The 21,015-nt window shown below is 39.1% G+C and overlaps 2 protein-coding genes across 2 annotated transcripts; one reads left to right on the top strand and one right to left on the bottom strand.

Moving 5' to 3' along the window:
* Positions 1 to 14: 14 nt before the first annotated feature.
* LOC117993686 (leucine-rich repeat-containing protein 27-like) lies at positions 15 to 2,936 on the bottom strand. Its single transcript, XM_034981495.2, has 4 exons — positions 2,817 to 2,936; positions 2,022 to 2,731; positions 518 to 866; positions 15 to 92 (listed from the first exon to the last, which is right to left on the bottom strand). Exons 1-4 carry the CDS (start codon positions 2,934 to 2,936, stop codon positions 21 to 23), a joined length of 1,251 nt encoding a protein of 416 aa, XP_034837386.1. The 3' UTR covers positions 15 to 20.
* A 1,292-nt stretch (positions 2,937 to 4,228) lies between these two features.
* On the top strand, positions 4,229 to 20,500 carry Nelf-A (Negative elongation factor A). The gene is made up of 13 exons (XM_034981492.2): positions 4,229 to 4,438; positions 6,544 to 6,798; positions 7,150 to 7,327; positions 7,978 to 8,130; positions 9,003 to 9,113; positions 9,535 to 9,644; positions 10,481 to 10,645; positions 11,769 to 11,828; positions 12,854 to 12,994; positions 13,641 to 13,740; positions 15,389 to 15,564; positions 15,823 to 17,060; positions 17,261 to 20,500. Exons 1-12 carry the CDS (start codon positions 4,229 to 4,231, stop codon positions 15,910 to 15,912), a joined length of 1,749 nt encoding a protein of 582 aa, XP_034837383.1. The 3' UTR covers positions 15,913 to 17,060; positions 17,261 to 20,500.
* Positions 20,501 to 21,015: the final 515 nt, after the last annotated feature.

Raw genomic sequence — 21,015 nt, 5'->3', positions numbered from 1 at the left:
TATAAATTATAACATCCTTCCTAAATATCTGCTGAAACTGATCTTGAGTTTGTAGTCGAGAGCTCCATCAATTTTTGTTTAATTTCCGATATCTGAAAGAATATAAAAATGATTTTTAATAATCTCGCAATAAGTACAGAATCGTTGTGATAATATAAATATTTCTAAATGACTCGCGTAACGTTATCGTAGGTAGGAAAAAAGTCGGTCCAGAAACCTTGAAATAATCGGTGTAATCACTTTAACCTTTTTGGAAGTCGGTTAAAACGTGTGGTTGACGGTTGGTTCACATATTTCAGAGCAAGAGCAACCGCCGAGTTTCTTGCTGGTTCTTCTCGGTAGGAAAGGCATTCCGAACCAGTGGTAGATGCATCCGACTATTCGAAAGTACTTGTAAAAGTTTATTCGAATAAAAAAGATTTTTATTTTTATTTGTTTGAACATGCAACATCTAGCTATTCTATGTCCATGATTGGTACTGTCAAAGTACTGAAACACTAAAGTAAATGAAACGTACCTTTTCTATCTCCTCCAAAAGCACTTTCTGTTCAGTCCTTGGTGACATGGCCTCCCTATTCAAATCAATAGCTTCCAGATTCTCAAACAACTCCTTTATCTTCATAGCTAGATGTACATCATTGTTACTCTTCCTCGGTACAGTCGGTTTAGGCTTTCTATTCAACCGTTTCTTGTATTTATCGGGTAGATCTTTTTCTATGTCCTCGCGTGTTAGGAGCGTCATGTATTCGGGGTTTGTGTCGTAGGGGTAACTTTTAGCAATGAGTTTGTATTTATTGTCCTCTAACGAAAGAATCAGCTGTCGGTGTCTGTAGTTTTTGCGCCAGTTTTTCAAGAGCTCGATGTTTCTACGAAAATGGTTGGATGTCAGTAGCGGATTTGCAGTCTTGACCGCCCTAGGCCCCAGGCCATCCATGTACTTAGTAAGTAGGTACCAGCCGCCCCTTTCTCAGTACTACATAATGAATTTACTTTGTTGCCAACTTTTATCACAACATCAGTGAATTTTTGGTCAAGATTGACCGCCCCTAATATCTGGCCGCCCCAGACCCGGGCCTACTGGGCCTTAGAGCAAATCCGCCACTGTTGGATGTACTTACCTACTTACTTTTTACGGTGAAGGAAAACATCGTGAGGAAACCGGCAAGCCTGAGAGTTTTCCATAATGTTTTCAAAGGTGTGTGAAATCTGCTAATCCGCACTTAGCCCAGCGTGGTGGACCATAGCCAAACCCTTCTCATACTGAGAGGAGACCCGTGTTGTGTAGTGAGCCAGCGATGGGTTGATCATGATGATGATAATAATAAGTTGTAGTAGGTGTAAATATTTTTATACATTACGCCGTTAGTACACCAACGCATTTCCCATGCGTTAGCAAACATCAACGACTTTAATATAGCCATAATGCGTTAATCGTTCCGCTAACGTATGTGAATTGGGAATGCGTCAACTCTGTACCTACTTACCTACTAAAGGCATTTTATACTAGGTATACCTAGTAGGTGATAGCCTAGTGGTTAGGACGTCCGCGTTCGTATCGGAGGTCGAGATTTAAAAAAAAAAAAAGAATATTAGCCATGTTTAATGACTAATATTCCCGTTTCCTCTTCAACTAAGAGTCAGTGCTTGTGCTAGGAGTAGGTACGACAATAGTGCAACGGGCGGGGTTTGAACCGTCGACCTTTCGGTTTTCAGTCCACTCCTTTACCGGTTTAGCTATTGAGGTTCGATCCCGAGTACGCACCCCTCTATCTTTTCGGAGCTGTGTGCGTTTTAAGTAAATAAATATCACACATCGCGAGGAAACTTGCATGCCTGAAAGTTCTCCATTAAGTTCTCATAGGTATATGCGTGGTAGACTATGGCCAAAACCCTTTTCACTCTGAGAAGAGACCCGTGCTCTGTAGTGAGCCGGCGATAGGTTGATCATGACGATGATGATACCTAGTACGTCGGTAGGTATTTTTACGTAAGTATATGGTAGAAATGAATTCTTATCTCACCTCTTGTCTTGTAAAATTTTATCCCGTTTTGCAATAACATCTTTTTGTTTTTTCAAAGCCGCTTGTGTGAGTAGCCTTTCTAATATTTTCTCGTCTTGCTCTTTTTTAGGAGCAACCACCACTGGCCGAAGATATTTAGCACTCTGGCAGTACGGCGGGAACGTTTTAGTTCTACTTTTGGCTAGTTTGGGGCATTTCTCTTTCGTTCTACCATATAGTTCTTCTTCTCCGTCAATATAGTCTCTCTCACTAAACTGTACGGACAATGTTTTGTGTTGTGCAATTCTCGGGCCGTCTATAACTGAGTTGTAACTCCGAGCCACCAGACCTAACTTATCCAAACATTCGCTGGTACTTGCCTTGTCTGAGACATAAGACCTCGATTCTTCGAACACTTCCTCGATGTATTTTTCATTCAGGAACTTCAAAATACTCTCCGTTCCCGCCTTTATCACATCTCTCGGAGGGTACATCAACGGATTTCCGCTCAATTGAAGCACTTTTAAACTTGTCACTGTACCTAATTCATTGGGTAGAGTAGTGAGTTTATTGTTTTGTAGTAAAATGTGAGTAAGAAAAAGATGATCTTTAACTGATTTCGGAATGTCTGTGAGTTGGTTGTTCCTTAAATCAAGCCATTTTAAATTTGGTAAGGAGGGGAAAAACTCCTCAGGCAGAGTTTTTAATTTATTGTTTTGTAAATAGAGGACCTGCAAAGGCAAATTAGAATATCTATCTTTATTTTTAAGTGAATTAATTACTCAAATTTTCTCATTTCAAGGAAGTCATACTTACACTTAAAAATTCATTATTGATTTCTGGCACAGAAACTAAATCTTGTGACGACAGATCAAGGATCGTGTCTTCATTGAGATCCTCCTCGTATAACGAAGTTTGCAAGAAAACATCAGACATTTAAACAGTAATTTTATTTTATAGTTGTTCTTGAACAATATACATTATACTTGTGTCTTGTTTAATCACAGTGTTTAATCTATTACGATGTTTAATCAATAAAATCTCTAACAAAATAAAATCATTGAGCAGTTTGAAAAAGCGCGCTTTTTTAACTGGCTTCAAAGAGTATATAATATAATCACTGACTGGGTTTGGCTATGGCTTTAGCCCTTTTGAGTCTTAGTGCGCATTGGTCCGCATTATGTTAAGCCATAGTGTTAGAGATTGGTCCAGGATGGTCCAGTATTTATTCTGAGGATTTGCCCTAATGTTAGACCATTATAGGCTCAAACAGTGTTTCCATGTACACGGTAATTACCGTAGATGCACCGTAATTCAGCCCTAATCTACCGTCAAGGTAATATAGCCATTACCTTGACCGTGTCACCGTAATACAAAATCACGTTAAAAATTCATAATATACTGCGTAATACGAGTACGAATCTCAGTCACCTTAGCATATTTCGTAATGGCAACATTTCTCTTGCTCTCGGTTTAAGCATCAAATCTCAGTAATCTATTTTCGTCCTTATTCAAGCAATTAGGAAGGAGTAAAATGTAAAATTAATGAGATATAACAAAATATTAATATGAATAAATCCGTATATGAAAAAGATATTGCTATGCTAGGAGAGTCAGATTCAGAATAATATTGATAGTTGATTAAAAAGCAAATTCGTGACGTTTTTTCTTTTAAAAATGACACGGTAATTTACACGGTATTCTTTTAGCTAATCCACCGTAATTTAATCTAGAAACACCGTAATTTTAACCCTTGAACACGGTAATTCTCGATTTACATATGGAAACACAGGGCTCAAAAAATCTAGAGCCCAGAGCCGTAAAACCAGTTAAAAAAATCAGACCTTTATTTACATAGACAACCGACAACAAATGGCTAGTGATGTATATGAGTTTATTTATGGCAGTTTTCTTTATAGGCGCTTACAGGTGATAGAAAAAATTCTTCGGTGAATATCGGTGATTTGATGATATAGTATATTGATATTTGATAATAAGATAATAGCCTATATAATATATAAGATATATAATATAAGACATTTGATAATAAGATAACCGAATATGATGAATATCGGTTATTTGATGAATGATTTTACTGTTCATATAATGCACATAATAACTAGAATGAGATGAGCTGATCGTTTTTTTCGTTTTTACATGATTCTATCGGTTTTTCGTAATTCACGCACCTAGCCACTTGACACATACGTCACTATCTCAGTTACAAGATGGCGAACGTTCGTGATAGCGACACATCGTTGTGGCTCCACAATAAACTCGGAACATCGAATGATTCTTGGACAACGGGCTCAATTTGTACACAATTAAACGCCGAAGTTTTAAAAAACATCAAGGATTGTTTTCCAGATCTCCAAACACAAGTGAAATTAAAATTATTGCTAAGTTTCTTTCATATCCCGCGCAGAAATGTTGAAGAGGTAACTTTTCTCTTGTATTCTGTGGTTTTGCGTAACTGTTTAGTATGCGCTGTCCCTTTCATTTCTATATTAATTTAATTACAGTTAAAAAGAGACGTTGATGCTATTGATATTATAGTATTTGTTGTCATAAAATATTGGTCAAAAATTCTTAAAAATTATCGCATTGATATAGATTACGAGTAAAATATTAGTTAAATGATTCATAGAATGCACTGATTGATATATTTACATCCAACCTTATGCCCTGTCTTCACCAAATATAGGACTAACCAAAAATATTACCTATTTGTGTAGTTAAAATTAAATTATAAATCCATTTCTCTAATAATAATAGTAGTTGTAACTTGTAACACAATGTTTACACACAGTAATAGTATTTCTTCATTTAATTTTTTCAAATGATCTTCATATTTTGTGGTCATTGTTTTTATGAATGCAAATAATTTCAATTATAATACCTTTCAGTACGATTTACTTATTATATATTATTATAAGTATTGATTGGAAAATTAATATTTGTTTCATAGCTGGGGATATTTTATATTGTAGATTTCAAGTGGAACTTACAAATTAGCTATAAGAAATCACAGTATTACATCATATTACAAACACACCCCTAAGACACGGGATTTCCTAGTTTAGGGGTCAGGATTTCAGAGAGATGAACTGTACTGAGTTATTTAAATAAATAATAATAAAAAAAAAATACAGTATGCCATGTTAAATTATTATCTATTTAAAATATTTGTTAACATCATCAACAGCATACTATTGATATTATCGTCCATCAAATATTACTTAAAATGACAAAAGATCTTTCTTAATTTTCAAGTCATTATTTAGTATTCCGGCACACCGCTGATGCTTTGCACAAGAGAACAGATTTAAACATCTATGCTTGACAAGACAAGGATTTTGCTATAGTGAGACAAGGACTTTGTTTTACATATAACTAATAGGCATACTCTTACAGGTGTGGGGGAAGTGATTGTTGCTTCTTTACATAGTAATAGTTAGTACCTACTCTTTGATTCAGGTGTCTATTGTATTACGTATTATAATGTATATTGCGTATGAATAGTGGTACACAACATACCCGTTATTTACATTATAATTTTGTGTTGTTAAACCACAAAATAAGGCGAAAATCATTAGTCTAGTTGATACCTGCTGTACTCACATGGTTAGTTGAAGCAAGCTCAACTAGTTTCAAACCCATCTGGGGTCCTCTTTCAAAGGGACTGCTCGCGACGCGGCGTGGCTATGGATATCACTCACCCTAGTTTTAACGCTAAATCATTAGTCTATTACTAGTTGATGCCCACGACTTCGTCCGCGAGGAAATAGGTTTTTAAAAAATCTCGTAAGACACTTTGATTTTCCTGGATAAAAAGTAGCCATGTCACTCTCCAGGTCTTTATATATACAAATGCAAAAAATCACGTCAATCGGTTGCACCGTTGCGACGTGATTGTAGGACAAACCAATAAATCAACAAACAAACACACGGTCGCATTTATAATAAGGGTACTGATATGGGTACTGATTAAACCACCAACAGAATCATAAAAACAAATCCTAGGTGCTAACTGCTAAGTTATTATATAATTCAAATTATAGGCGGCTACAGCATGCGAATTTAGACAGATAAGTTGTGTGTAAGAACTTTGAACTAACAGCTTATGAAAGAAACACAAAGGTAATAGTTAGTTTGACGACCTCCCTGGCACAGTGGTAAGCGCTGTGGTCTTATTAGTGGGAGGTCCCATTTTCAATTCCCGGAAGGGATTTGGAATTTTATAATTTCTAAATTTCTGGTCTGGTCTGGTGGGAGGCCTCAGCCGTGGCTAGTTACCACCCTACCGCCAAAGCCGTGGTGCCAAGCAATTTAGCGTTCCGGTAAGATGCCGTGTAGAAACCAAAGGTGTATGGGTTTAATAAAAACTGCCATACTCCTTCCAGGTTAGCCCGCTCCCACCTTAGACTGCATCGTACTGCACTTACCATCAGGTGAGATTGCAGTCAAGGGCTAACTTGTATCTGAATAAAAATAAAAAAAAAATAGTATTCTTTGATTGATGTGTCTATTATATTGTTTTCAGTGGCGAAATGAGTTGGAAGAAATCATTGAAGTTGCCGCAGTGGATTCTGATCTCTGGGTTGCCATGCTCGCGGAGGTCCTCAAAACGTTTCCCTCAGCCGGAACACTTAATACAGAGATAGCAGAGTTTGATGAGACAAGGCCCATCTTCAGTGATATGATTGGAGAGCTCCGGAGAGCATTAGCCAAACATTCAGACCTTGGACTGTTACCACTTGAGTGCCTATATTTAAACAAAAATGCCTTAGTGTCTGTGGTAAGTTGATTAAACTTGCCTGTAGATTTGCTCGGTTTTTAGCGATTGTCATTGTTGCTTGATATTATGCTGGCTTGATATATTGACGGTATGGCAGTTTTTATTAAACCCATGCCCTTTGGTTATCGTGGTATATCATCATATGGTAGAGTACACCTAGCCACAGCCAAAGCCCCCCACCAGACTAGACCAGAAATTTAGAAATCATAAAATTCCAACCACCTGATCTGAAAAAAAAAACCTGCCAGGAATCTAACCCGGGACCTCCTACTAATAAAACCACAGTACTTACCACGGCGCCAGGGAGGTCGCCAAAATATTATTCATGCATATTTCTCATTTCTTTTACAGGTAGGGCAACAACCCAACCCAGTCAAGCACTTTACACTAAAACGTAAACCTAAGTCAGTGGCATTAAGGAGTGAGCTGCTAGCCAAAGCAGCTGAAGTCCAAGCCAACCAGAAGAAAGCGCAAGCACCAACTGTGCCTGTGCGCAGCCGCGGCATGCCTAGGAAAATGACTGATACTAGTGAGTACTGAGTATGAGTATGCATGTTCGAAGTATATGAATAGAGATGAGAGAGAAAAAGGAAAGTTTGGTTTGGAGAAAAAAGAGAAGGAACGATAACTCTTTAGTATATTTTCGTATTTCATTTATTTGTCTTCATTATGTACAAAGTTTTTAAAAACACGATTTTCCTTTCATAATTCTACCTGTGGAAAAGATCACTGCTACAATTTAGTTATGCCAATTTAATTTGGCTAGAGATTGTGCACCACAGACTTAGCACACTTCTCATGTACTAGACATAATTAAGTTAGTATAAGTCCCGCAAATTGCTAATGCGCGTGGTCGCCATTTTAGTGAGGTCAGCACTAGACTGAAGTTTCAAGCTGATGGTATATTTTTACTTAAATATACGTCAAATGACGTAAAATCACATCAATGAGACATGGTTCCAGCGCAATAGCAATTTGCGGGACTTATATTGAAATAATGAAATTTTAATGAAATTGAAAAAAAAAATATGATAAGAGTATGATTTACGGAGACATGTTAAATTGCTGTACCACTAAAATAATATAGGCTTTACTAAGAAAGTAACCATAGAAAAAAAGTACGAAAAAAGCTTGATAAAGTAAAATTAAAATAATTTGTAAGAACTTTCTTTACTCCAGCACCCCTCAAAGGCCTACCTTCCCGATGGGCGGCGCGCACGGGAGCTCGCGTGCCCCCCATAATACGTCCTCCGCCGCGCACGGGCATCAAGCTACTAGATATCGCTGAACAACCCGCCACGCATGCACAGATCAAGAAACGGAGAAAGCTGGGTAAGTTTCACATTATCACCCTCTCCAACAGGGACCAACTTGCCGGTATTTTTAGCGTACCGTTTAAAAGTAACGATAAGGCCTGGAGTTAGCGGGTTGTCACCCCCGTGCCTTGGAGAGCACGTAAAGCCGTCGGTTCTGCGCCTGATCGGCCTCCAGTCGTGTCGAGTTTCCGTCCCACCCGTCTATGCGAGAGCATTAATCTCTCCCCCCCCCCCCCCCCCCCCCCCCTTCCTCTCTCTGCACCTGTGTTTGCGCACATACCGGTGCAGTATAAAATCTCCCGCGCAGTTGGCTAATCTCTATGGGGATTGGCCGTAGTAGCCGAAATACGGTCGGGAGGGCATTATTATTATTAATAACAATAGATGACGCCCGCGACTTCATTCGCATGGATATAGATTTTAAAATCTCGTGGAAACTTTGACTTTCCAGGACAAAAAAGTAGCATGCCCATCCCTGGGATGCATGCTATCTCTGTACCATATTTTGTCAAAATCAAGCGGATTTGCCTTATACATCTGCTTTTCGTCAAATGATTGTCTGCATATTAGGGCCAAACACACGTTATTCATTACATGTGATTTGATTTGACAAAAACTAAGTAACTCGTTTACTGCCAAGTGGCACTTGTCACAGGATGATAAGCCATCTCGCTAGCGGCGTCAGACCTCTGACCAACCGCGCGCGCTGTCAGCCAACGATGACGAAAAGCTACCAATTTTCGCATTTATTGTAGTAGTAAAGTATGAAAGTATGGATTATTATCATAGCCTGCCCTTCTAAAGCATTGTATTAGGCCGGTGCTATTGTATTCGTTCCATCTATAGAACGATCGCGTAGGTTTTCGTTAAGACTGGTTGATATTTCAGAAATGGAGGAGGGCGCAAAGAAAGCCCCGCCCGCCGCGCCCGCGTCGCCGCCGCCTGATTACGCCAAAGGCCTCAACTATCAGGTCCCTAAAGTGGAAGACGCGCCGCCTCGTGAGTTCCTTCTCTATCTAGTTTTTTTAGGGCTCTGTACCCCTAAAGGTTAAAAGGAACCGTTGTACGATTACTTTATTGTCTGTCTGTCCTTCTGTCCGTCGTGTCTGTCAAGAAAACCTATAGGGTATTTCCCGTTGACCTAGACTCATAAAATTAGGCAGGTAGGTAGGTCTTATTGCACAAGTAAAGGAATATAAGGAACCCGAAAACCGTGAATTTGTGGTTCATCACAAAAAATATTAAAATGTGTTCATGAACAAATAATTATACAAAATTAGCTACCAGCTACCTACGTCCAAACGACACCCCCCTATCGATAATGACTTCTGGAGCATTCTCACAACCCTATGATCGTAATGATTTCTCAGTTCGCACGTTCATAATGGCTCAAATGTGTCAATATGATTTAAATTCACAGCCGCCACGAGCACGGAACCCGTTGCGGAAGCGGCGGAGCCGACCAACGAAGTGGACACCCCGCCCTCCCCGCCGCCTGCGCAACCCGCTCCCCCTCTATTAGTGCAACAGGTAAATATTCAGTCTTTTATATGGCCGAACTTGGCCGAGCTCACTTTATCACGTGACCCCAGATGTATAGTCCGCGACAGGTAGAGATGGAATTGGGTATGAATCGAGCCCCGCACAACCGCACATCACTGGGCTGTGCGGGTGTGCAGAACATCTCGACCTGTCGCGTACTATACCTACGGTGTCGCGAACACAGATTCTTGTATAGCTATAAACATAAGAGCATGAAAAACACTTTTAGTCCGCTTACAGCTAGCATAAAGAAGTAAGAACTTTACTAGCATGAGAAGTAATGCAAGTAAGCAATGTATAACGACTACGGTAGAAGAATAAGCGCATATGTAGTTCCTAAAATATTTAATGCAATCGGTTGGCCTGGGGAGGACATCGATAGGCTCAGTGAGGGAGTCCTTACTTCTTAAGGTTAAAGAAACACTTACTTAGGCACTCTCTAACTGACTATCATGCTTCTTAATTATTAATTTGTGTTTCTATGTTGTTTTCTTTGGTTTTTTATTAGTAAGTTGTTTGTCTACTCTAAAAATAAATGTTAATTTGTGTTTGTTTATCTTTTAGTAAAGTAGGTAGGTTTAAATAAGTATGTAGTACAGTTTTATTATAAGTATAGATAAAGGTGTATGGATAGCGTTAAGGAAAATATAGTAGTAAGTTATGTACATATTATTAAGAGCGCCACCTCGCCAACAAACTGGCCCACCAGTTTGGCGAGATAGAAATGTAAGAAACGTGTACAATTAATTAATAAGAATAAATAAATAAAAAAAGTGAAAAGTTAAGTTTTTACACACTTGTCCAACAATATATTGTTTTTTCAGGGTACTGGTGCAAAGCCAATAGTAATAGGCCAGCAGCAGAAACTCCTTATAGCGGGCCAGGCGGGCGGCAAGCCAGTGCTATTGTCAGCTCAGAACTTGCTCAACACTTCCGCGGTTATCCTGCAGGGCGGCGGCAAGGCGGTACTGCTGCAGAACATCAAACCTGTGAGTGTCATAGCTTTTTTTTTAACTATACATAGACTTGCTCTTGACGGCAATCACACCAAAGAGTACAGTGCGACATGGCTCTCTTTTCACTTGAATGATATTGAACAATTGGGTATTTGACTCCAATTTTTTTATTACTTTATTATAAACTAGGATAAAAATAATGACGTAACCTGAAAAAAACGAATTAAATCGATCAAATAACAAAAAAGTTATAAGCATTTATATATGTCTGATTAGACAGAGATAGCGATATAGCATTTTGACGTCACACCTTACTAATGCCATAGTAGCTTCGTGCGGTTTCATACAAATTTTCGTTTTGCGAGAAAGGGATAGAAGACCCTCCCACTCCAAAATTAAAATGCCTGTAACTTTGTAAATCTTTGTTGGATTTTAATATTTTTTTCAGCAAATAAAATTCTTTAGCATCGGCCTCGCTTTCCCGAGGGATCCGAGGTTCGATCCCTGTCACCTCTACTTTTCGGAGTTATGTGCGTTCTAAGCAATTAAATATCGCTTTTTTTTTGTTCAGATACAAGTTAGCCCTTGACTGCAATCTCACCTGGTTGTAAGTGATGATGCAGTCTAAGATGGAAGTGGGCTAACCTGGAAGGGGTATGACAGGGGTGTGGGTTTATTATTTGGTTTATACACGGCATCGTACCGAAACGCTAAATCGCTTGGCGGCACGGTTTTGCCGGTATGGTGGTAACTAGCCACGGCCGAAAAGTCCCACCAGACCAGACCAGAAATTTAGAAATTATAAAATTCTAAACCCCTGCCGAGACTCGAACCCGGGACCTCACTATTAAGACAACAGCGCTTACCACTGCATCAGGGAGGTCGTCACTTACTTTAACAGTGAAGAAAAACAGCAGAATTTGGCTGTACCTTTTTGTTTTTGTAACATCTGAACTGAATACCCATATATTCGCAATAAAGAAATTTTGAATTTGAAACCTGTTTCAACACAACAACAATTGTAATGTAATGTAACAATTCTCCATTACGTTTTCAAAGGTGTGTGAAGTCTGCCAATCCGCACTTGGCCAGCATGGTGAACTATGCCTAAATTTTTCTCATTCTGAATATATTTTGATTGCGAATTTTTGTACAGATGACGCAGCAGGTGGTACAACAGACGCCGCAGCCCATTCAACACCAAATAGCGCATCCCGTAAGTTTTATCTACTTATTCATGTCATCATCATCATCATCACCATCATCATCATCATCATCATCATCATCATCATCATCATCATCATCATCAGCCTTTGGACGTCCACTATTGGACATAAGCCTTCCCTAAAGAGCGCCACCACACCCAATCCTAAGCCTTCCTCACCCAGCCACTTCCCGCCAGCCTCTTTATATCGTCGGTCCATCGTGCTGGAGGGCGTCCCACACTACGCTTGCTTAAACGCGGTCTCCACTCAAGGACTTTCCGGCTCCAACGGCCGTCGCCTCTACGACAGGCATGATCTGCCCACTGCCACTTCAGCATGCTAATAACTTTAAACTAAACATATACGAAAAGACGTGCACAAAGGACAGCTCTTAGAGATTTCTTCCAGCATCCCTAAAATGTGGGAAAATTATATTTTGACATAATATATCTCTATATATAAAAATGAAACGCTAAATGTGTTGCTGATCGCAAATCTCGAGAACAGCTGAACCGATTTCGCTAATTATTTTTTTATAATATTCCTTGAAGTACGAGGATGGTTCTTACGGAGAGAAAATTTAAAAAAAATTGAATCGACTGTTAGGCGGAACGAAGTTCGCCGGGGCAGCTAGTAAATAAATAAAACTATATTTTTTATTCAATTAAACTTTTACAAGTACTTTTGAATTGTCAAATGCATTGGTTCGGAATGCCTTTCTTTCAGTGTATACAATGTTATTGTATAATTTTTCATAGAATAGAAGAGAACTGTTTTTTATTCAAATGAACTTTTAAGTATATACTTTTTAATCGTCAAATGCATCTACGGTGTCCGGCAGGAAATATTGTACATCGCCCTTCAGAAAGTTGTCTCTGTCACTCATACCTATGTGACGTTTTGTCGGTCTCGACGACAGAGACAACGCTCTACGAAACGCTATCTTTATCTAAAGGTCGATGTAGAATATTTACTGCCGGTTCCTGGACCACTGGTTCGGAATGCCTTTTATTCATTATAAATGTTATGAACGCAGGTGCAAATCCAACAACCCGTGCAGCAAGTACCCGTGGCAGCGGTGCAGCCGCAACCGCAACAGCAGCCGCAACCGCAACCACAGCCGCAACCGCAGCAAGCGCAACAGCCGCTATTGCCGCGTAGAGGCCTATCTCTTACGGTATGTAGCTGTGCTTCTCTGCAACATGTTACCGTAGGCCTAAATAAACTAAACTTCATCGTTCATCATCATCATCATCATCTCCATCTTCACGTCATAATAGCTGTGGGCTGATAGGCCAGTCAGTCAGCCAGCCAAACAGATAATGATACAGATCATATTGTTATCTTTTACTCTCCGTTTAACGCAACTAGCTTATCCCGTCATCCCCGCGACATCGTCTACGCGGACGAAGTCGCGGGGTAGACGTCAGTCAGTCAGTCACCTTTTCGTTTTATATATTTAGATAACATACCCGGTCCCTTACATTTCGCTATATAGAGTTAACACTGTAATAATGTGAAATTGGTACTGATTCTGAGCACAACCTAATTTTAAGTATTCGCATCCTCTTCTTACTAATGTAATATATAAAGGACAGACGCAGTATGACAGTTTTAAATTAAATTTTTAGATGGTAAAACCCGTGATTTTAGCGAACAGTCGCGAGCCTACTATTTAAATTTGTAGCGTGCACTAAAATTTAGAGTTTTTAAATGTAAAGTTCATGTTCTGTCCCTTTTTAGCATTGTTAAAAAGAAAAGGATGCAGATACTCCAAATTTAGTTTAGAGAAAGACAACGGAATCTTTTGTTTTGTATTGCAGCGCGAACAAATGATGGAAGCTCAGGACATGTTCCGCAACGCAAACCGCGTCACGAGGCCCGAGAAGGCGCTCATACTCGGCTTTATGGCTGGCTCTAGAGGTATCTATGTACAGTAATTTTTTTTTAATCATCATGATCAACCCATCTTCGGCTCACTACAGAACATATTTGCAACCAATTCAACCAGTTATTTTCGGAAAAAAATATTTTTCGTTTCTCTCTGTCTCCATAAATAAAAATTAGCAATTAAGATCCTATCAAAAACTGCCTAGTTAAACACTAGTCGGTTTGGATTTGTTTTTTGTTAAATAAGTTGTTACCTACCTATCATTCTTGTTTTCATGCGCGTGCTATACCCAATTATTTTGTTGTATACATAATTTTGTAATAAGTATTAATTTTTCATTGGAGAGTGGAGACTGTTTAAGTTTATGTGTTTTATATATGTACTAACTATTTTTGTAATTGTAACTGTTTAAATTAAAATAAAATTACTAGCTGTTGCCTGCGACTTCTTCCTCATAGATGGAGATTTTAAAAAATCCTGTGGGACCTCTTTCCGGGATAAAAATAAGTCTATGTCACTCTCCAGGCCTTTAACTATTATACCCATGCAAAAAATCACGTCGATCTATTGCTCCGTTGTGATGTGATTAAAGGAGAAATCAACAAACAAACACATTTTCGCATTTATAATATGGGTAGTGACTAGGATGGTGACCGCGACTCCGCGTGGATTTAGATTTTTCAAAATAATGATTAGATTTTCCGGGTTAAAAAGAAGCCCTCGATGCAAGCTATCTCTGTACCTTATGCAATTTTTAAGCGGGTAGGCCGTGAAAGCTGTGGTAGCCTAGTGGTTAGGATGTCCGCCTTCGAATTGGAGGTCGGGGGTTCGATCCCGGGCACGCACCTCTAACTTTTCGGAATTATGTGCGTTTTTAAGTAATTAAAATATCACTTGCTTTAACGGTGAAGGAAAACATCGTGAGGAAACCTGCATGCCTGAGAGTTCTCCATAATGTTCTCAAAGGTGTGTGAAGTCTACCAATCCGCACATGGCTATAGCGTGGTAGCCTATGGCCAAACCCCTTCTCACTCTAGAGGAGACCCGTGCTCTGTAGTGAGCGTGGCGATGGGTTGATCATGATGATGATGAGGCCGTGAAAAGCTAGCAAACAGACAGACATTTTCGCATTTAACATATTGGTATGGACTAGATGTTGCCCATACATTTAGATTTTTAAAAATTCCATGGGAACTCTAACTTTCAGGTTTATAAGTAACCTATGTTCATCTTTGTGATGCAAGTTATCTCTGCACAAGAGCAACCGCCGAGTTTCTTGCTGGTTCTTCTCGGTAGGAACGGCATTCCGAACCAGTGGTAAATTAAACCTGACTATTCACAAGCACTTTTAAAAAGTTTACATGAATAAAAAAACATTCTATTCTATTCTATTCTATTCTGCAGTAAATTTCGTTAAAATCTATTAAATGGATGGGCTATGAAAATGTAACAAACAGACAGGCAAGACAGGCTTTCGCCTTTACAATTTTAGGCTGAGATCTATCGAACGCACTTTGACTTCGCTCAGACTTAATTGAGTTAAAACGAAACAGATTCATGAGAGATATAGCGCTGTCTCATTTTAACTCTGTCTTAAGTCTAAGCTAAGTCAGAGTGCGCTTTATAGATCTCACCCGTAGTCTGAATTATTTATTCACTCGTACTACATTTTTCTTCCAGATAACCCGTGTCCGAACCTCGGCAACATAGTCACAATCAAGCTGTCGGAGAACATAGAGAACGTCCTACAGTCCGACGACACGTACCTCACGATGTTATCTGAGATGCACTTCCAGATGAACTACAACAACGGACAGTGGACCCGTCTCAAGAAGTATAGGCACATTGATGGAATGGTAAGTTTCGTACCCAAATGATGCCAACGGGACCCTGTTTCTAAGCTTCCGCTGTCCGTCCGTCTGTCTGTCAGCGGGCTGTGTCAAAATTTCAACTCTCCATTAATAGTACGGTTCTACGATTCTAGGTCAACGGGAAGTACCCTGTAGGTTTCTTGACAGACAGACAGACAACAAAGTTATCCTATAAGGGTTCCGTTTTTCGTTTTGAGGTACGGAGCCCTAAAAATAATAATAATATCCCATTATATTTGCCAGGTTCCACAGAAGATCCCACCGGGTTCGACCGTCATAGCGGCCAACAACCAGCAACCAGTTGTGTCTATTGCCAACCAAAGTGTCAGTTAAGGTTGGTTAACGTTTAAGTTTGCCCGTTATTATGTTGGTGTTGCAATACAGTTGCAATAGTCGGAAAGAGGTTCTAAGGCGCCGTCCTATTGTCATCGCTCGGGCGATGATGCGATGCGATTTCATCGTGCGATGAACAGACAATATGGACGCATCGCATGATCGCGCGATCTTCAATAGGACATTCAGTAGAACACAGTTTGTTTCAACGTACGGGACGACGCGCGATCATTTTCGTCGGACGCATGCATCATCGCACGAGCAATGACAATAGGACGGCGCCTAAAGCTATTCATACACGCAGCGACTTTGATCGACAGCGACTTGATAGCGATTTAAGTCTGTCAATTTTGTTTAGTTTAGATTTTCAGAGATTGTGCACTTTGGAATTAGGCAGAGTGTAAACGCATTTCGATATGTTAACAGAAAACAGTTTTTTTATGTAAATTTTTCGTCAGTGCAAACTTACGGTGAGGATGTATTAAGGCTGAGATCTATGGAGCGCACTAGGACTTTGCTCAGACTTAAGATTGAGTTAAAACGAGACAAATTTATGTGAGAGATATAGCTCTGTCTCGTTTTAACTCTATCTTAAGTGCGCTCTATAGATCTCACCCTAAGTAATTTAAGTACAGTACGCGGCGGAAAATAATGTACTTCGACCTTTAGAATGACATTTCAGCTTTCTAGAGCGTTGTCTCTGTCACTTATACCTGTGGCCCTACCGCGGTTGTTTGACAGCTACAATGTCACGATCGCAATCATCTCTGATTGGTTAATGCTCGCGCACTATTGGCCACAATGCATTGTTGCAACAAGAATCGCACAAATTCAGCCAATCAGAACAATTGAGATTGTAATAATGATTGATGCAGGTTTTAGACAATCGCCCTACTGTATGACGTTTTGTCGGTCTCAACGACAGAGACAATGCTCTACAAATCCGCTATCTCCTTCTAAAGGTTGATGTACCTACATCATTTTCTGCCGCGTACTGTAAATGCGTATTATCTGAGATAGATTTTATTTTATTTTATTACCGTTGGGTAGCTAGCTGTATTAAAACACCAACAATTAATTATTATTAATGTATTTTAAAGTATACTATTATTATTAATATTATAATAAAACATTTTTATAAAGCGAAAGTCAATGAACCAGAAGCTTAATTTGCTGTAATCCGCTGAAACAGGTCGAATCTGTAGGGCGGGCGGTGCATTTCGCATGCTGCATGTTGCACCATACAGATTCGACCTGTTTCAGCGGATTACAGCAAATTAAGCTTCTGGTTCATTGTACATCATGGACTTCCGCAAAGTAACGCCTGCTTCTATACAACAAAGCGAAGGACGCCCGTGTCTGGGCTGTTCTTCTCATATTGTAGATGCGATTGTGTAGCCGCCAAATTTAATTTTAATGCATCATGTAAGTGCCTGTAAATTGATTTGCAGTACGCGGCAGAAAATAATGTACATCGATCTTTAGCACGAGACAGCGGATTTGTAGGGCATTATCATTCATTTTGGCCGTCAGAAATTATATATTTTGTCAAAAAATTTATGGTTTTTTAACAATAATAATTAACAACGCTGTCCTTAGCGATGTTGTTATTATTAATTATTAATACTTAATAATAAAAGCGGACACGCATTAAAAAAAATTATTAATACTTATCGATGTGACACGTTCGATTGATTATTATTATTAATTTCGGCTGTAAAGTCGTACTAAGCCTACAGACAAATATAAAATCTAATGATAATATATTTTTAGTTGTTTTGGTAGTTTTAATATTATAGATAGAGAGCCAGCGCGTGCCAAACCTTCGTTATTTTATAAAAACAGAAAGTTTATCTGCATAAAGTTTAAAAGTTTAAGGGTGTCTGGCAGGGCGTTGCTACGATACTAATTGTCTGGCAATGCCGTGACGTGATTTCTAATACTATTCCGAAAAAAAAATCAGACTATACTTTGACGTAATATTTTTTGCACCTTTATCTTATTTTTTGTCGTCCCATTTATTTGTTGTCTCCCAAACCCACCATGATTCAAACTTCATAGTCGCTGATCGTTCCTCCCTGTGTTGTTGACAATACGCAGATAAACTTTTACCTTTTATAAAATAACGAAGATTTGGCATGCGTTGGCACTTAGTCCATTAGCGTGTATTAGAGATGATTTTGTTGATCTCAAAACATTACTTCTCAGCCTTAAAATACTGGCTGCATAATACAACTTTTATCATATTTTGCGATCACATTATAGTATCAACATTATTTTATTTGGCTTCATTTCATTAATTTTATAATTATTTTATAAAAGTGTTTTACCTACACTTGAAGGAAATACTCAAACACAACTTTTAAAACAAATCAAAATAGCGGAACCAGCAGGAAATGAACTTCTGATGGCATGATAGCCAGAAGGATGCAGGTTCAATCCTGCCAGTTCCGCAATCCATACTTAATATTATAAATGCGAAAGTGTGACTGTCTGTCTGCTAGCTTTTCACGGCTCATTCGCTTAACCGATTTTAACGAAATTCGCTACAGAGATAGCTTGCATCCCGGGGAAGGACATAGGCTACTTTTTATCCCGGGAAATTAAAGAGTTCCGACGGGATTTTTAAAAATCTAATTCTACGCGTACGAAGTTGCGGGCATCAGCTAGTTAATAATAAATAGAATTTTTGACCCTAGATAATTACTCCCTACCCTACTACCCTAGATAGTTGGTACCTCTGTACCATATTTCGTCAAAACGGTTGAACGGTTGAGCCGTGAAAAGCTAGCAGAGAGACAGACAGACACACTTTCGCATTTATAATATTAGTATGGATTTACACAGGAAAACCAACCCAAAGGTAAAAGTTTCATTGTGACGCATAAACTTTTTTTCTTTCTGGGGCAAACAATGTATTGGGGAGTGGCCATGTCCTTTTTTGTATCAAGTTTTGTAGAATTTATGATACGCGGTTAATTTATAAAAAAAAGTTGTCTATGCATGTTAGTAATAATTTCAGTATCGTTGGTGCCAAAATTTGTTTCAAAATTTTGTGTTGTGTGAATCTATAACTGTTCTATATTATTGTAAAACAATCTATATACTATGATGCCTTAACTATCGTTAAATTAATATCAAGATGTCCTTTTCGACCACAGTTTTTGATATTGTGAAAAATATTACTAGGCCATTATCATCATCATCATCATCATCAACCCATACTACTACATAGGCACAGGTCTCCTCTCAGAATGAGAAAGGTTTGGTAATAGTCCACCACGCTGGCCAAATGCGGATTGGCAGACTTCACACACCTCTGAGAACATTATGGAGAATTTTCAAGATACGATATCATGATATTTTCCTTCACCGTTAAAGCAAGTGATCCAAGTAGGTATTCATCGGATGATAAAAAATTATATTTTAATTATTTTTATTAAAGAAGAGAGTTATAAATTCCCGCTATTTCTTCTCATAAGAGAGATATAAATTCCTACTATTTTTTGTAATATATTCATACAGTGCGACAAGGCTATCTTGGCGCGTGGCGAAAATCGGAATAACGTTGCCGTCAAGTGTCCCCTTTTGTTCTTGTTTGACTATTCTAAGCCTTTGTTCTCCAACAGCGCCCCCCTGTCAATGTCATTCAAGTGCCAAGAGAGCCTTGTCGTACTGTACGAGCGTCTCGTCGTGATACCGGAAGTCTTCCTAGTTGTACAGTTCAGAGGCATTGCGGTAGAATGACAGCTACAATATCACGATCGCTCACCATTGGCTATGCAATGTATTGTTGCAACAAGAATAGCAAAAATTCAGCCAATCACAACAATTGCGATTGAAATAATGATTGATGCAGGTTTTTTCGCAATCGACCAGCTGGTTATTTTTAGACGAGAGCTATCAAAAGTTTTTAGCGTTTAAACTATCGTGAGTGATTTCCATTATACATGTCTCACACCCGACTAAACACGTCGGCGACGAGTCGACGTTAGCCCGACTAGTTTCGAATCCGGGGTCGCGACACGTGCGCGAACCGGCGGGGTGATTACGTATCTCGCGACAGGCTTGCGACAGGCGTAAATCTCGCGATCATTGCTGTCAAACGTCACACAGACAGCAATAGCCACAAAGCAAAATAAGAAGAAGAAGAGAGACAGCAAATAAACTGTCGCATTACTACTGCTGTCGCTACTGCAAGGTTTTACGTTGTCACACCGCCGGATAGGTTCGAAACTAGTCGGGCTAACGTCGACTAAACACGTGAGTAGGTAAAGCGTGTGACTTATCTATCTAAAGTTGTTAATTAATCGATTCGGCTCGATCGCCAGCCAGCCAGCCTAAATATACGGCGTGTGAAATACGTGCGGCAATTGTCTTGTAATGTAGCTACGTTCAGTAATCTTATTGCTTTTGTGTTTGAATGGCAGAATTAATTATTAAGTTCGATTAATAATTGTTTTCGATTTAGCGGATAGTTGCGTTAGATTTACGTTTGTTATACGTTTTTCTATAGATATTTAATATTCACATTGTATATAGTAGATAGTACAAAAATATTAAACGAAATGCAAGTATTTGAAAATTATTTGTATTTTTACTGTATATACTCCTTCAAGACGTTTGCTGTAGGTGTCCACTAAGGGGAGACAGCGAAATAATACTGAAACAAGAGAAAGAAATAAATTAACTTCTTAAAATCCATACTTTTGACGGCCCATCCGTTTAACCAATTTTGACGAAATTTGGTACATCTTTCATCCAGCGGCGTCCAGTCAACTGGTAGCCATAGGCCGTCAAGTTTACTGCAAATTACTGCAAACTTGACCCGTAAACTTGATCGTGTATGGCCAGTATTCTGTATTAGGCACGTTGGACACATAGGTATTGTATTTGACCAGTCTCCTAAAAAGCGTTCACCACAATATTCTTACCAAATAGAAGAATAACAGCTTCTGGCACAAAGGTAGCGAAACTCCACGCGCTCTGGTGTCTGGCCCGGAAGCAGAACTATAGGTACGATAGCGACCACCAAACTGATTACTATGAACTCCAGCATGTGCCATATCCTGTAAATAAAAGGTAAAAAACACTGTCATTCAA

This window comes from Maniola hyperantus, chromosome 24 (genome assembly GCF_902806685.2).
Source record: "Maniola hyperantus chromosome 24, iAphHyp1.2, whole genome shotgun sequence".
Taxonomy (NCBI): domain Eukaryota; kingdom Metazoa; phylum Arthropoda; class Insecta; order Lepidoptera; family Nymphalidae; genus Maniola; species Maniola hyperantus.
Note: the sequence above shows the minus strand (reverse complement) of the source record. Positions and strands in the feature narration are given on the sequence as shown.